This window comes from Sciurus vulgaris, assembly GCF_902686455.1.
Source record: "Sciurus vulgaris genome assembly, chromosome: 9".
Classification (NCBI taxonomy): Eukaryota; Metazoa; Chordata; class Mammalia; order Rodentia; family Sciuridae; genus Sciurus; species Sciurus vulgaris.
Window position 1 is genome coordinate 103,847,338 of NC_136469.1, and position 17,627 is coordinate 103,864,964.

The 17,627-nt window shown below is 45.5% G+C and overlaps 1 protein-coding gene and 1 pseudogene across 5 annotated transcripts in view; both read left to right on the top strand.

Moving 5' to 3' along the window:
• The window catches only part of LOC306669896 (DGAT1/2-independent enzyme synthesizing storage lipids-like), a 497,646-nt pseudogene that overhangs the window by 135,808 nt on the left and 344,211 nt on the right, over positions 1–17,627 (top strand). The gene's annotated exons all lie outside the window — the stretch shown is intronic.
• The window catches only part of LNX1 (ligand of numb-protein X 1), a 159,407-nt gene that overhangs the window by 113,677 nt on the left and 28,103 nt on the right, over positions 1–17,627 (top strand). For all 4 annotated transcript variants that reach the window (XM_079154035.1, XM_079154033.1, XM_079154034.1 and 1 more), the window contains 4 exons: positions 10,062–10,303; positions 10,791–10,943; positions 13,113–13,315; positions 15,973–16,344. In XM_079154035.1, the coding sequence (XP_079010161.1) occupies positions 10,062–10,303; positions 10,791–10,943; positions 13,113–13,315; positions 15,973–16,344 (970 nt within the window). The remainder of the gene's footprint in view (positions 1–10,061; positions 10,304–10,790; positions 10,944–13,112; positions 13,316–15,972; positions 16,345–17,627) is intronic.

A 17,627-nucleotide genomic window follows, 5' to 3' on the forward strand; every position in this document is an offset into this window, starting at 1 on the left:
TGACTCATGCCTGTAATCCCAGCAACTCAGGAGGCTGAGGCGGGAGGATTGCGAGTTCCAAACCTGTCTCAGCAACTTAGCGAGGCCCTGTCTCTAATAAAACACATAAAAGGGTTGGGAACATCCATGGCAGATGCTGTTATTAGTGGTAGGAATATGGGAAAGCCGGGACTAAAGGGCTCCCTCTAGAGGTGGAATGGATAATCACACGCAGGTGCCTGCCTGCCCTCCCTGCCGAGACAAGGATCCTTCCAAGGCTCCACCTCTAGGCTTCAGAGGCCATACCTGTTCCCAGAGATAATTAGGTTATTTTTGGAGAGGAAAAATGGCAATGAGAAAACAAGTTGGAGGGCATATGGGGACCTAGCAAGCATGCTCCACTGGCAAGTGGCCCTGATGACAAGGCCGAAGTGAAGGCACAGGCAGCATGATGGTCACAGCTCGCTCATGCCTGTCACCCCAGGCCCCAAGATGCCAACTTGATAAGAACAGGCTATGCTTGACAGTATGTGCTACCTGTGTCCCCCACAGCAGTCACTCAGTAATTGGCAACAAACAATATCAAAAGCAAAGAGTCCAAAATAGCCTGCTTCGAATTTTCCTTGCTTTTTCTCTGCCTCCCACATTGCAGTCACCTCCCAATTATCAGCCACCAGGCTGCAGAGCATCTTACCATCTTGAGGTGCATGCCCAGTTAAATTCTGCCTGCCTTGGGTTCAAACCCCAGACCTTCCACTTGTCACTTAACCCTGGGAAAGTTACTTCATCTCTGTGCCTTGATTTCTCACAGGCCAAGTGGGCGTGTAGCAGAATCTCCCTTGTATGGATGGTGTGAGGATTGGATGGATTACTATATCCAGTGTGTAAAACAGGGTTTAGCTCATAGATGATAGTAAATGTTAGATGACTATGTTGTCATTGATTTGTGGGTTGAGATCTGAAAAGATTAAGAGATAGTGTTTTACTCAGTTTTTTTTTTTTTTTTTTTTTTTTTTTTTGTCGCTCTGACTAAAAGATCTGACCCCGGCACAATAGTAGAGGAGGAAAAATATATTTAAGGGCTCACAGTTTCAGAGGTCTCAATCCACAGACAGCCAGCTTTATTCCTCGGGTCTCCACATGAGGCAGAACAACATGGTGGAAGAATGTGGCAGAAAGAAGCAGTTCACATGAGGATCAGAAGGCAGAAAGAGAATCCACTTTCCAGATACAAATATATACCCCATAGCCACGCCCCCAGTTAATGGCTTCCTCCAGCCACACCCCACCTGCCTCCAGTTACCACTCAGTTAATCCCATCAGGAATTAATTCACTGATAAGATTAAGGCTATGACCCAATCATTTTTCCTCCAAATCTTCTTGCATTGTCTGACAAGTGAGCTTTTGGGCCACCTCACATCCAAACCATAACAGATGGAATCACAGATTCTTATAGATACTAATTCTGTAAACTAATAGAAAATAGAGACAGAAAAAGATAGCCCTTAACATTAGCTGGAAGAATGTTCACTTCCTCTTTCCCTCCCTTCTACCTTCCAAGATAGAAACTGGCCCTGTTCAGAGACTGGCCAACATTTTCTCATGCCTGCCCAGCCCTGGATGATTCCTCCCATTGCAAACATCAGTATCTTGGCAAAACTGAGCTAAGTGTGCTCGCTTAGGTTGGCATTGGTCCATTTGTCACCTGAGTGAACTCTACCCCGAGGGCACATTGCCCCTTCCACCCCTCTTCCCACCAAGCTAAGAGATGGGATCCGGCCCCTTCCACCCCTCTTCCCACCAAGCTAAGAGATGGGATCCGGCTGCCCCTGACTTGGCATTGGGTCCACTCATCTTTCCAGGTTGTTTTGAATTTTCCCTTCCTGGCATTCTGGCATTTGTCAGCTAGTGAAACAGGGGTGGTTGGAAGAACTAGGAACATTTGCCCACTGGGGACATCTCCTCTGCTCCAGTGGTTTGGAGGCAGAAGAAAGGGGCTAGTGAGGGAAGGCAGTGTGTGTGGCTGGGGTGACATAAGAGGCACACTGGTTCTCCAGCACGGAGGCTGCTCAGAATCTAGCTGGTACTCAGGAACTAAGCTGACCCTGAAGGGTCTGCCCAGCTGATGACCTCTTCTACTTATTAACTGACAGGTCACCCTGACTACCACAAATGCCGGTGTTGTTTTCATGTACAGTTTCTGGTACCTGTGTAAGTGGCCATGTGGGTCTATCCCAGGGAACACAGATTATAACCAAAGGGGGACAAAAAGCCATCTGAACATGGGAGAATGACTCTACCTAATATTCTTAGCCCAAAGAAATGCAAGAAGATGCAGCCTAAGAATATGCCTTGAGGCATAATAATTGTACTAGTTTCTGCTTAATGAGTTGCTACCACACAGCTAGGCAATTTTAATGAAGTTTTAAACCTCATGGTAAATAAAAATTATTGTGCTCATTCTATATATGGGAAATGAGGTGCAAAGGGCCTGAGGAACTTGCCCAAATTTGCAGAGCTAGTTGACGGCAGACCTAGGATTCCCACCTAGATGTTTTATACTTGAAAGCCTGTGCTTTTTCCACTCCACTGTACATCTCTCTGAGGAGGCTCTCCATAAGCATTCATTGAATAGAAAATTATAATTTTGGTATTACTCTAAAAAAATCCCCACTGCACCAGCATAACATATCAAAGGGGATGGTATATGGCAAAATTACTCTTTAGTTCAAGGTTCTAAAACCCAGATCAAATAAATTCCTATTAAAGTTTTTAGGGAAGTATGCAAACAAAAGAAAGACCAACTGAAAAATAATTCTACCTCCCCACCCCCACAGCCCCCCTCTCTCTGGCCTTGGATCAGAGTGTATGGAAATGAAAAGGGAAATGTTGATCTTGCTGAGGGAAAGGGAGATGCCCATCAGTATCACAATCACCCACAAGTAATTATGTGTTATCAGGGCCGTGTGGGAGCAGCCTGAAATCCCCAACATGGTAATTTCAACAAACAGAACACGAAAAGGGTGACTGTTATTCAGTTCGATTCAACAAATGTTTACTCAGAGCCTTGTGGTTGCCCAGAGCTAACCAGTTAGCAGAGTTGATGTGTCTTAACCAGCGGCCACGAAAGACATGGGAATCTAGGAGCCTGTTCTTCCCAAGCACCAGGCTGGGGAAGGCACCTTGGTCCTAAAGAGAGAGATCCTGCATTTTTAGAGTTTGACTCCATTGGCTTAATTGTAGACTAATAAATTCCAATCTCTCTGTGAAATGCTCTCCTATCACAGATTTTGGGTACAGTAATCGTTTTTGCCTTTGGAATTTGGAGTCATTAAACTTGTTGTTTGGATGGTATAGTTTAGGCTTTAAAATATCGTTCCTCAAATAATTTAAAAAAAATTAATGTGCGGGCTGGGGAGATAGCTCAGTTGGTAGAGTGCCTACCTCGCATGCACAAGGCCCTGGGTTCAATCCCCAGCACCAAAAAAATAAATAAATAAAAATAAATAAATAAGAATTAATGTGCTGGGACTAATTGTTCAAGTAAATGTTCCTCTGTGAAGGTCAGCATCTTACACCTGGTTCTCATGCCTCATTCATGACTTAGGACCCTCAGCTTAAAGAGGCTGAGTACCACAGTGATGGGGTGCGGTCTTCACACTGAGGCTGTACCGGCAAAGGGGGCGCTTCTTCTGGGTAGAAGCAACACTGGCCCGAGTCATCTGATGAACATTACTAGTCAATACAGGTTGAGAGTCCTTTATCCAAAATGCTTGGGACCAGAAGTGTTTTTGGATTTCAGATTTTTAGTACTTTGGCATATTTTCATATACATAATTAGATATCTTGGGGAGGAGACCTAAGGTCAAACACAAAATTCATTTGTTTCATATACACTTCATACATATAACTCAAGGGCAATTTTATACAGTATTTTTAGTTCATGCACTTTTGACTGGAACCCATCACATTTCAGATTTGAAATGTTTCACTTGGGACATTGCTGACAATGCTTCAGATTTTTGAGCATTTTGGATCAGGATTGTGCAACATGCGATTCTCTCTACAGTCTAGGAGCCAGAGTTAATTCTCGTATTAGGGAAATTCATTCTTTCACTCACAAATTATATATAGAGCCAGGAGTGGTGATCCACACCTGTAATCCAAGCAGCTCGGGAGGCTGAGGTAGGAGGATCATGAGTTCAAAGCCAGCCTCAGCAACTTAGCAAGTTCTGAATATCTCTTGCTGGATTATATTTGGGTGTCAAGAGAGAGAAAGAATCAAAGACAAGCCTAAGATTTGGGACCTGAACAATGGAAGGATATAAGGTGCTATTTAATAAAATAAGGATGATGTAGGAAGAGCAGGTGTGGCAGGGAGGGTCAGGGTGTGTGTGTTATTTGAATATCCCTTTTAGATGTCAAGGTGCAGATGTGCAGTGGGTGCTTTGATAACTAATCTGGAGTCCTGGGGAAGCTCTGGGCCAGAGGCTGGGGGAGAAAGCACGGAACCCGCAGTCTGGATTCAGATCCCAGCTGCTCTCTGTGGCCTTGGACCAGGCTCTTCTCCCTCTGTCTTCCATATCCTCATCTGTGGAGAGAGGTGGTACAACTAATGCCTCAGGATAGGTGGGAGGGTTAATCAAGGCCACATTCGTAAAGCACAGCGCATACTCCAAGATGGGAGATGGACGATGCTCACTTCCTCTTGCCAACCTCCTTCTGGGTTGCCAGACTCTGTAGAACAACTCGATGGATCAGGAAAGACCCACATGTCAGCATGAGGTGGGACCCAAACCCAACAGCAGTGGGAAACATTTCCATGGGAAGTCCATGAGCAAAAAGAAATGGTGTTGGTGTGGTTACAGTGCACTCGATGGTGGGCAATGAGGGACGTAGACTTGGGACAGGAAGCGGGGCCAGGAGAAGGTGTGATGCAAGAGGACTAGGGTGAAGGCAGTGGCCCTGGAGAAGGAATTGAGGGCTGAGCACACTGAGGCCCACCTCAGCCTCTGGGGTCACCAGCACCCTGACAAAGACTCTAAGCCCTGGCACTGTGAGTTCCTGAGCCTTCCGCAGCCTATTTCACTGTTGCCTTCCCAAGAACACAAAGGAGAGCTGCTGCTCTCTCCCAGCCACCATCTCCCTCCTGTGACACCATTTCCCTTCCGGGTAGAGGGAACCCCACTTGGAGAGCATTTCAGAATCACTCGTCCTGTTCTGTGGAGCAGCAAAAGCCTCTCACTCGGCTCTGTACGGGGAAACTGGCTTCTCTCCAGCGTCCTAATCCTGGTTCCACTGCCAAAAGGAAAGCCAGTGTACCTCCATAAGGGGTCAATCTCTCCCTTTTCGGTTAAACACTAGCGTCCGGCAAGCTGTTAGTCCTCTTGTGAGCAAAACAGTTGAGACTTCAATCTCCAAATTCTCCAAACTGGATTGGAAATGGGGTGGGGCCCGTAATGAAAGGGATGCTGTCCTCCGAGGACACCTCACCTCTACAACATCTCACACACACACACACACACACACACACACACACACACCTCACACATACACCTCACACACACACCTTACACATCTCACCCACACACCTCACACACACACACCTTACACATCTCACCCACACACCTCACACACACACACCTCACACACACACCTCACACACACACACCTTACACATCTCACCCACACACCTCACACACACACACCTCACACACACACCTCACACACACACCTTACACATCTCACCCACACACCTCACACACACACACCTCACACACACACACCTCACACACACATCTCACCCACACACCTCACACACACACACACACACACCTCACACACACACCTTACACATCTCACCCACATACCTCACACACACACACACACACACACCTCACACATACACCTCACACACACCTCACACACACACACACACCTCACCCACATACCTCACACAGTGGGAGGGGAAAGAGACTGGGGGCAGAGGAGGAGGAGGGCAGCATTGCTAACCACATGGCCATTTTTTCTTATTACCAGAGATTGGAATGCACCATCTCTTGGAGATAGATCTCTCCTATATATGTTTTGTTTGAACCACGTAGTATTTTTAAAATTTTTGAATTTGTGGCCAACATTTAAAAATCAAGAGATTTCAACATTAAAAAAAAAAATGTTTTTTCGTATCCAAATTGCTTGCTCCAGCAGCACTGGACTGGCCTTTGGAAGGCTATAATCAGCAAAGCTCTATGGTAGCCACTGGGTCCTACTCCCGACAGCACTGCCCACTATGGTCCCTGCCCCTGCCCCTCCTCCCTCCTGTCCTCAAAGCACATGAGTTTGCAAGCTCAGGTTTAAAGGAAGATCAGAGTGGGTGATTAATGAACTCCAAGAGAGGAGCAAACTAGTTGTTTATCTGGTACCGAAGTGAACCGAGAGAGAGTACATAGGAGAAGATAGACGGAGGGGAGGTTGTGTAGTTGCCCTGACAATGATGATGAAGGTATTGAGGGTCACTTTCTTGTGGACAACTCTTGCTCCTCTGTCACATGCGGATAAGTTCACCATCAGCAGGTCGCCATTCCCTGCAAACCAGCTGCTGCTGCGCTGTAGACCCAACTCTGTAGAAGACGTCCTTCAGGACATGTGTCTGTCCTACTTCACGTCTAACTTTCTTTAACAGTGAATTCACAGACCAAGGAATTTTGTAGAATTTTCTTCCCCGAAAAGAGACAAAAATCGCACTATACCAGGGTCAGCATTTTCCTGATCTGCCTCTGCTTGCTTTGATAAAGGAGCTCGCTGCCCCCCAACACTCCATAGAATTCCTTGTTTTAATGGATGTTCAAACATCCAAAGTTTGTGGTTTAGTTGGAAAGTGGTTTTCTGTGTTTCTTGTGTTCATCCTTCAAGTTCAGAGCCATCACCACCTGAGAGTACTTAGTGCTCAGGATAACTGAAAGAGAGCATAAATCCTGCTTGCTTTGAACACAACCCAGGGCTCACAGTATGTTCCTGAACTGGCCAATGATAATCAGCTCTTCCCCTCTTCTTCCCTCTTTTGTGCCTGTAAATCAAGAGGCCCCAATATTAGTCACTACGAAAGAGATAATTAGTAAATACAAAGCTGCTCCCTCCATCCATCACTCTGTGCCTCAGCTTCCAGCTTAGCCAAGAGTCTGGAGCAAGCTAACGTTACACAAGGATGAGTTGCTTAAACAAGACTTTTTTTTTTTTTTTTTTTTTACACAAAGCATATGAGTCTGTTTCACTCTAAATTCTGCATCCTCCCCAGCCTTTGTAAAGACAGCTATGACACAGGGCCAAAGGGAAGCTCCTTGCCAATTGTATGAAGTTTTCCTTTCCTGGAACCCCAGGTATTTGAAACAGCAGTGGTGTTTTAATGGCATAGTTCTTGAGGATTCAGAACTTTTAAAAAATGCCTCACCCCTCTTCAGTGATCAGGCAGAAGAATAAGATGCCACTTTCTTTCCCTGGAATATGCCATGTCCCTCCCCAAGAAAAGCATGCTTGTGCCTTTGCCAGCCTTTCATCCAATTGGAAAATTAATTTCCTGCTCTGGCAGGGCACATGGTCAAAGGCAACTGTTGCCCCCCAAAAAGAAAGGCTGTTCCAGACCCGCTAAGCAGTCTAGGAACTTCCTTCCCGTGCCTTGCTGACCAAATATTGCTGGCCTGCATAGAAGTGTTCCAGTCATGTATTTATGACTTGGGAGCTGCTCAAATGCACACTGGCTTCTATTTTTTCCATCACACAATGTTTCCTCCAGTTTTTGAATTTCCCATATCAACTACTTAGCTATTTTTAAGCAGAATATTTTCAAGCCAAAGTAGCTGGTCAGTATGATAAAATCTCATGACTCAAGCAGGGAGCTTGAACTCTTCCCAGGTGAGAGGCATGAGTGGTATGAGCTGGCCTTGGACCAGCCTTTCTCTTCTAGAAGATGAGGGTACGGGGTTGTATAATCCTAGTCCTTTTCTATTAAGATTAAAATCACATTTCATCACTGCTAGGATGCTTCTGATTCTAAGAAACATCATATTGAAAGTCTTAGAAGAAAAAGAAATTTTAAAATGTTCCACTGTTTCAATGGTCTTGAAACATCTTTAAAGATGTTTGTTCCCATGGTGACGGGATTGTTCACAACAGACTCTTGTGTTCTGAAATCCATTTAGGTAGATTTGGCAACTTCTTCTGCCTGCATTGAGTTGCTTGATATGACACAGGCAATCCTTTTTGATGATCTCAGTAATGAAATGTAACACCACTCTTCATCTCCTTGGAGGTGTCTTTCTAAGCAAATAAAGCTTTTGCTTATTCCTTGGCAAGAAAATAGGGAATTGCAGACCTGCTGAGGATGAATATTTGCTTCACCAATATCAAATGTATACCCCTCTGCTCTGTTTCTGAGACTTTCTATACATACAGTAGCTTTTCATTTCAATGCCGATTCAAAATGTAGCTTTTCTAAGACGTTTAAGTGGCAGTTAATCTCAGGGGTGTAGTGCCAAGAGTGAAGCAAACACAATGCCAATGACAAGACAGTGATTGTGAGGGCCACGCTCAGGCAGTGACATCCATGTCCTGACTGCTGCTTGGCAACAAACACTTCACCCACATCAATCACACTTGTTACAATATGAAAAAAAAATGAGCATCTTAAAATAGCTGGATAATGGAAAGGACTACAATTCACATTTACTGTGTACCTAGCAAGGTACTAAATTCTTGACCAAACAGTATCAACCAAACCTTATACCAAGAAGTAAGTGTAGATTAGAAAATTTAACCAGGCTAAAAGAAATTTCCCACAGCCCTTCAGTTCAGTAAACTTCAGGGCAAGGATTCTGATCCGGACAATAGGACCTTCCATCCTGCCAGTTCTGTGGTTCTAAGGATAGGGCACATCAAGCATGCAGATCAACTATAGGCCAACAGTTGATTCTATTCCTTTTCAAGAATGTGAAGCATCATTTCCTATCGGATCACAAGGGTCTATTTTAAATAATCATATAGGGTTTTGTATGATGAATTGATCAGAATGACTTCTAATTAGCATGTCTAATACATGGAAGTGGCCACATCTTAAAGGAGTTCACGGGTATGATTTCTGTTTTTACAACTAAGGGAGCTGTCTACCCTCACCACAGTGCAATGAGATCGTGAAAGCACCATCGTTTCCTGATGAAACCCTTTCCTGTCAGCTGAAATGACTTTGCCAGTGACAACAGAAATGCAGTCATGGCAAAATATGAGCCTAGATCAGCTCAAACCTTGACCTCCCCAACTTTAGTATCCTCTTTTTCTACTTCTCCCTATTACATCAATGACTGGTCTTACGAAGTTAGTTTGTTTTTTTCACATGTATGGATGGTGAATGAACAGAAACAAATATGTTTTTGTTAAAAAAAAAAAAAAAAAAACATAAAAAGCTGTTTTATTCTCCCAATGTTGGAAGACGTGACCATGAATGACATTTTCCAATTCATAACATCCCCTGGTCCTGGCCTCTCTGAGCAATAAGAGAGGTCCTTGGAGACCAACCCAGAGGCAGAGATGGAAGCCCCCAAGCCTGTCCCTAGAGAATAGTGATGCTGAGTAAACTCCTGTGGCTTTGTGGCAATGGTGCTTTTGTTTCCATGGGCAGTTAAATATGGATTCTGGGAGGAGCTTTGTATGTGTGTTCAATACTGTGGGAGCAAAACCCAAAAGAAAGGAGTGAGAGTATGACTAAGAGCCTTCATGGTCAAAATAAATACCAGTGAGAAGGACTTACCAAGTCCAAGCAGCTAAAGATCACCATCCTCAAAGGCTAGTCATGTACACATCAGAACTTTCAGATTTGCATTCCAGCAACCAGTGTGGAGGCTACCTCAGGAGAATGCAATGAGCATCTTTTGTTTTCTCAGGTCATTAATCCATTTGGTGGCAATGTTGTATATCGAGTACCTACAAGGGAAAAGGGAAGGGGACATAGGCAGGCATGTGTGTTTGAAGAGGCCTGATGAACAATGGCGGCAGAGCGGACGCCTTTCTGACCTCCCCACTGGTCTTGTCTCAGCTGTAAAGGTGCCTCCCACTACGGTCTGACCAAAGACAGGAAGAGGCGCTCGCAAGATGGCTGCCCGGACGGCTGCACCAGCCTCACGGCAACGGCGCTCTCCCCAGAGGACTCTGCAGCTGCCACCATCTCCTTAATGCTGGACGAGCCTGGCCTAGACAACCCTGCCTACGTGTCGACGGCCGAGGACGGCCAGCCAGCAAACAGTCCCTCTGACTCTGGCCGGAGCAACCGAACTAGGGGTGAGTCAAATGGGTGGGTGTTGGGGAATGGGCTCTTGGCCTTCCTTGGGATTGCCCTCTGTGGAATACTCACTGTGGAAAGTTCTGGAAATGTTTTTTTAAGGGAAATGGTTCTGGTAGTTTTGGCAGCCACTCAATGTCCAATTCTCCAAAGTGAAATGAAACCACGAGCATCTCAGGTCATTAAAACTGTGTACTCTGACTTGGTGAAAGGGGGTGAAGGGAGACCAGATGATTTATCACTCCCACCGTGCCAGGGCCTTCCCTGCCTGCTCCAGAAAAGTGCTGTTACATTCAGTTTTTCCCTCGGGGGAAAGCTGATTTTAAAACAAGCTACATATATTTCACTGTAGAAAATTTAGAAAGTAGAGGTAAACAAATTCTACCTAGGGGTAATCGCTGTTTAGGTTGTAATGGATCTTATCAGATGTGTACAGGAAAGAAGATTTCTATTAACTACAGTTCCTCTCATCTCACTTTTCCTCAGCTCGGCCCTTTGAGCGGTCTACTATCCGAAGTAGATCTTTTAAAAAAATTAATCGAGCTTTGAGCGTTCTTCGAAGGACAAAGAGTGGGAGTGCAGTTGCCAACCAAGCAGACCAGGGCAGGGAACATCCTGAAAATCCCACCGCCCCTGAAGGTAAGTGAAGGCCCCCAGAAGGCTGGACATGGGCTGGGCGTCCATGTCCTTCTCCTGTAACTAAAGTCAGAAACGAATGCTCTCTTTTTTTACAGATGAGGGAAAGGGTGTCAGATCCCTTTCCTTGAGGAGCCAGCTGAGGGCTGGGGCTGTAGCTCAGTTCAGAAATGACTTTAGTGCATTGAAGTCACTAGGGCCTTGTTGGTGTGGCTCTAATTAACATCATTTATAAGTGTGACTGGGCCTGTCCTTTCAGACTATGAAAGCAGACATCTTTGAGCAGTTTAAGTTTGGGAGTATGGTTTTTGTAACTCTGTTGGGAATGAGGTATCAAGGGAGGGGGATGTGGGAGGGAGGATCAGCAGCTTTGATGATTATTTCCAAATCTTTCTTTGCTCAAAATAATTTTTTAAGAAAACTCTCCATTCCCTTGTTCCTAGACATATTCTGACAGATGCTGTGGTGTAGACTACCTAATAGAATCAGAGTAACTGAAACGTTGATTGAATTCAGTCACCCAAGTAATGTTAGCACCAGAACTGACACATTCAGACAGCCACTGACTGCTTTATAGCAAAGCCAGTCACTTCCATTAAATTAAATCTGAGCAGAGTTTAAGGGCGCACATTTACAATGTCTCAGGCTTGCTCTGGTCACTAAATTGCCGTGTTAACCATGCTCTGTAATACTTAGAAATAACTGTGATTTTTTTTTCTCTATGGTTCCTGGAGAGTTAAGTTCATTAGAAAAAAATGGACTGAAGTCATAGATTTCAAAAATAGTCACAAAGAATGAATTATCTAGAACCAGGTCCACAATGTTCCATCTTTCCAGATGGTAATATTAAAGGAGGGTCTCAGGGTAAGGGCAGCTGTGAGCAGCTCTAGGAGACAGAAGCTGCTCATCCTTCTGCATCCTAACTTCAGGCTCAGACTACTCAGGGGAGCCACTCTGCCCAGCTGACCAGGTGGCTGGGTCCTAGTACTTACTTGTTTCTCCTTCTCACACTTCAATTCAAACTGAAATGGAAAACTGTGCCCCACTGTGAACTGCTGGGTTATCAATCCATAGGAAAAGTCCCTGTGGCCTCTTGCCTGGCTGTGAATACCTGGAAGCCCGAGGGAGGCAATCAGCAGTCATCAGGAGCCCTGGGTTGGGCCCTGGCTCTGAAGATCGCCTCACTTTGCAGCCTCCAGCTAGTGGGTTCCTTCCCCTTTCTGCACTTGAACAAGTTAAGGAGCAGAAAAAACTACACAGCCACCATCCCAGCTATTTCTCTCTACCTGGTCACAACAGGACGGGAGGTGGGAGGTGAGAGGGAACTAGGAAAGTTTTCATGGGACGAGCAGATGCTTCAGCTAAAAAAATAAGTTTGGAAATACCAACCTACATTATCTTTGAATCTTGTGTTAGCTCTGACTCCATTGATTGAGGCAGCTCAGAGACGAACCTCCAGAAGCCACTTGCTAAGCCTTAGACTCTTCTTACATATGAGTCAGTCTTAAGACTTTCACTATTGACAGTGGCATCTGACAGAGGACTGTGGATTCCCCAACCCTAAAAAGCAGGGTCTTCAGGGGAAAGAATCCTTAAAATCATCAAAGAAGGCAGAAGAGAAGGTTTATTTTATTTTTGTCCCTGAATTAGCAAGTACAGAAACTGCAATCCATTTTGGATAAACTGTAGTCCATTCCGTAAAGACGTTCATTCATTCACTTATCCATCCCTGTTCACCCTGTAAATATCAGCAAAAGACTCTTGCCTGCAGAGATCTTTCCACAGAACCATGGAGAAGCCAGAAATCAGGCCCTCAAGGATTTTAGCGTCAAGTGGGGGATATAAGAATTGGGCATGAATAACAATAATAAAAGGTTGAATGCCATAAGAAATAGAAAGCCTTATAGGAAATGGTATGTTTAGAGAAAGCAAGGGATAGCGGAATCAGGGTAGAATGTAATTGGAAGGGATCATTTCACATAGCCTTGAAGGAAAATTGGGTTTGGGTCCAGAATGAAAAACATTCCAGCAGAGAAACTCACCCTGGCACCAAGGCTGCAAAAGTGGAAAACACGCACGAGAAACAATGATCAGTTTAGTTTGGCAAGAAAAGGGGTTGGAAATGCCCAGCGGGAAGGTGTCTTAAATAAATACTATCTTTGCCCATTTCAGTCTTTCCAAGGCTGTATCACCTGATTCCAGATGGTGAAATTACCAGCATCAAGATCAATCGAGTGGATCCCAGCGAAAGCCTCTCCATCAGGCTTGTGGGAGGCAGTGAAACCCCGCTGGTCCATATCATTATCCAACACATTTATCGTGATGGAGTGATCGCTAGAGATGGCCGGCTGTTGCCAGGAGACATCATCCTCAAGGTAGAGACTGTGGCCGTGGGGCTGTCATAAGGTCCTTACTATTAAAACCCTTCAGAGAAGATGATGGATGGATGGGTGGGTGGATGGGTGGATGGATGGATGGATGGATGGATGAATGAATGGATGGATGGATGGGTAGATGGATGAATAAATGTATAGGTGGGTTGATGGATGGATGGACAGACAGATGGACAGGTGGGTGGATGGATGGGTGGATGGGTAGGTGGGTGGATGGATGGTTGGCTGAATGGATGAGGGGAAAATAGTAGAATAAATGTGGACATTTATTTTCCATAGTTATTTGTTTTAACTTCATGTGAGATTTAATAATTGAGAAAGTCTTTCACTCTCACCCTCTTCCCCCTTCCGGTTTATAAATTTCTGTTTCTATACTATATTGTCTCTATCACTCTCTCCCCTCTTCCTTTTCCCCCCTACCTTTTTTTTTTTTTTTTTTTTTATCTTCTTCCCCTTCCTTCTCCTTCTGCATTTAAATAATATAAAACTGGAACATTTATTTTCTTAAATTGTTTTTAGAGCAGATTAATGGAACATTTTGTGTTTTATCTAATCACATTCAGATATTCTTCTAAAGTAAATTTTCTATGGTTTAATGGTTCTCCATGAAAATAAAAGCAATCCCTCAGCGACTTCTACCAACTAAGAGACATTGCAGGGAAGACAGATGGAGGAGTAAGTTGTCTTAGGCATACTGTCCACCAAGGCTTGGGTGCAGAGAAGGATTTCAAGGAGGAATATTCAGAAGAAGAGAAAGGATGAAGTAAGAGTTGTTTATCAGACAGAAGTCAAACGTGTGCCAGAAGTGACAAGAAATCCCTCCCTGCTCGTATATTTCCCGATACTCAGATAACAGTTTCATCCCACCCCTTCCAGGTTGCTAAGGGACAAGCTCCTGTCACATCGTGAGCTGTTTGTTTGGCAAACTAATTGGAATAAGAGGAGGAATAATTTAAAGCAGTTATTGCAGAAATGCTGACATTCCCACTGGCCTCTGAGGTGGGACACAACCTCAAGGGGCGGCCAGCAGTGCAATCTGTGACGCTCTGCGTGGCTGCCTCCCCATTCTGGTGGAAACTGTGCTGCCCGGGAGGGTTGCATAATAAAGCATTTTGATTCTTGTGGTCTTCAGCTGGCACTTGCAGGCAATAGGGCTGCCAGCACTCTTCTCAGGGAACCTTGACCTCTCGGCCTGGGTGTAATGGGGGAAGCAGACCCCATACTCTGCTCACCTGTGCTTGGACAAAGGCGGTGGCCTGTGTTTGCATGGGGAGCTCCTGCTCCTCTCTGGAGACGCAGCAGAGAACTGGTGACTGTCCCTCAGGAAGGTCCTTTTGAAGCTCCTTCCAAGGCGCCTCTAACAATTGGCTGCAAGTACAAGAAATCTTACCAAACTCTAAAATTCAAGAAGGTCTTTGCTCCTTCATGGGCCCCCCCACCCCCCGCCAAGATCCGAGTGCAGGGCTGCTGTGAATTGTTTCCTTCCAGAGCGGTGCTTCAGGCTGGGGGCTGCAGCCCCCAGGTGGGGGCTGCGTAGCTGGAGTAATTAAAACCAGAAAGCCTGCTGCAGCACCAACAGCAGGAGAGACACAAACGAGAGGGCCACACTTAACGACACTTAAGTAGCATGTGAGGTGATCTAGCTTGTAGTAAGAGAGCCCAGAAACTTCCTTTCACTTTGGTGTGCTTGAAATTACATGGGGGACCCCCCGCCAACCTTTTTTGGGGGGTGGGGAACACAGGCAAGATGACCACCTTAATACCTTCACACACACTCACACACACGTTATCACTCTCATTACCACACTCATACACTTGGAAGCACACTCATGCACACCACTTAGACACACAACGCTCTGTCTCACTCACACACACACACACACACACACACACACACACCCTCATGCACATGTGCACATTCTTTCTTTCACACGTACATTGTCACTTGCAATCATACGTATGCATACACATTCAGGCTTAAATAGCCCCCCTTCACTCACACACACACACACACAAACACAGTGATGGGAAAAGGAGTTCCTGTGTGGGCGTCCTGGGTCCCAGGGAGAACAATCCAATTGAAGAATTTTAAAAAGAAAATGTGAACTCAACTTGGTTTGAATGGCCATTAATGTAATTGTTTGGGGCTATGGGTGGAGTTCAGTAGTAGTGTGCTTAGCATGCACGAGGCCCTGGGTTCTGTCCCCAGTACCACAAAAAAGAACAAGAGTTTGGTTACGTAATCATTTGACTGAGCTGGATGGGAAGATTCCTTTCTTCTTTTGTCATTTCCTACTTTTTCTTCCTTCCTCCCCTCCTACCAGCTAGAAAAGTTTGGCAGAAAACAGAAATGAAGGTTGGGATTCTGTAAATAAATGTGCAGCCTGTGTGAGGACAAGTTTGCAGACAGAGGGTGTCCAGTCACAGAGGAGGACGGGGATGTTTGGACACAGGATAAGGGGAGAGAGCTGGGAAGTCTCTAGGGGAACAGCACCAGGGTCTTCTGAGGACCTGGGCCTTTTACTTCTTTACTTTGAGTGGGGCTGGGGATCTCACGCAGGGCCCTGCACAGGCGAGCCTGGGCCTCTTAGGCAGGGTCATGACAGGGGTTGTTGACTGCAGATGCTCCACTCCCTCAGGTCAACGGAATGGACATCAGCAACGTCCCCCACAACTACGCCCTGCGTCTCCTGCGACAGCCATGCCGGGCGCTGCGGCTCACCGTGCTGCGGGAGCAGAAGTTCCGGAGCAGGAGCAACGGACAGGTGTTGGATACCTATGGACCTCGGGATGACAGTTTCCATGTGATTCTCAACAAAAGTAGCCCCGAGGAGCAGCTGGGAATAAAACTGGTGCGCAAGGTGGACGAACCTGGGGTGTTCATCTTTAACGTGCTGGATGGCGGCGTGGCGGACCGAGACGGCCAGCTGGAGGAGAACGACCGCGTGCTGGCCATCAATGGACACGACCTCCGATATGGCAGCCCGGAAAGCGCGGCTCATCTGATTCAGGTGGGTCACAGTCAGAAGCCCCCGGCGTGAGCAGGAGCACTCATCACCAGGCCCCGCGGGGCCTTCCTTTCAGGCAGTCTAGAAGGAAGGGACAGGGTTGCCAAGGCTTCCACCCAGGTAAGAACCTTATGCGAGCAACTGCTGTGTCTCGGGGTTGTACACTCCCATGTGTTGTTCCCGCTACAGCGGAACACAGGCGGCTGTGCGTTGCAACCTCTCGAGGTTAAGGTCACTGAAGGTTAGCAAGGTCCAGTCACCTTGTATCCAAAGCTAGACGCAGACCCGGGAGTCATTCAGATACCTCCGGACACCTCCAAGACAGCCTACTGTATTAACTCCCTCAAGAAGCTGTGGGACCTTATGGACAGAGTACAGTGCGTTGGCCGAAGCTAAGGTCAGGTGACCTAGAAAGCTCATGGGAGCCCTTGACTATGAACTTAGAAGTAGTGTCCTAATAAGAGAGCTGTTCAAATTCTTCATCTTCTGGGCAAAAAGAGTTTGCAATAGACTTACATGGTTTAATGCACTTATCTGATCCATGTGATTTCATTAATCACTAGTGTTCATCTTATGGACTATGGCTGGTCATCATGGAATTTTCTTTCTCTTCTTTTTTTTTAATTAAAATTTTTATTTTGAGATAATTTTGGATTAATAAAAAAAAAACAATAATTCTGGATTGTTGTAAAAAAGCAACACAGAGAAATCCCTTATACATATTTCTCTTTTCCCCAGTGTTAACATCTTGCAAAAGTGGCGTGCAGTATCACAACAAGGGTGCTAATGTTGACATATCAGGATGCAGAATATTTCCATCCCCACAAAGATCCTTATAAAAGTGACCCTTTTAGCCAGGCATGCTGGTACTCACCTGTAATCCCAGAGACTCAGGAGGCTGAGGCAGGAGGATCATGAGTTCAAAACCAGCCTCAGCAAAAGCAAGATGCTAAGCAATTCAGTGAGAACCTGTCTCTAAATAAAATACAAAATAGGGCTGGGGATGTGGCTCAGTGGTTGAGTGCCCTTGAGTTCAATCCCTGATACCAAAAAAAAAAAAAAATAGTGACCCTTTTATAGCCACACCTACTATCCTCCTACCCTTGGCAACTGCTCATCTGTTCTCCATTTCTGTAATTTTGAATTTTAAAAATTTTACATAAACAGAATCATACAGTGTATAAGCTTTTGTGATTGGTTTTTCTCACTCAGTATAATTTTCTGGGGGTTCCTGCAGACAGTTGGGTGTCTCAGTAATGTTGTCTGAACTGACAGTTTTATTCTTA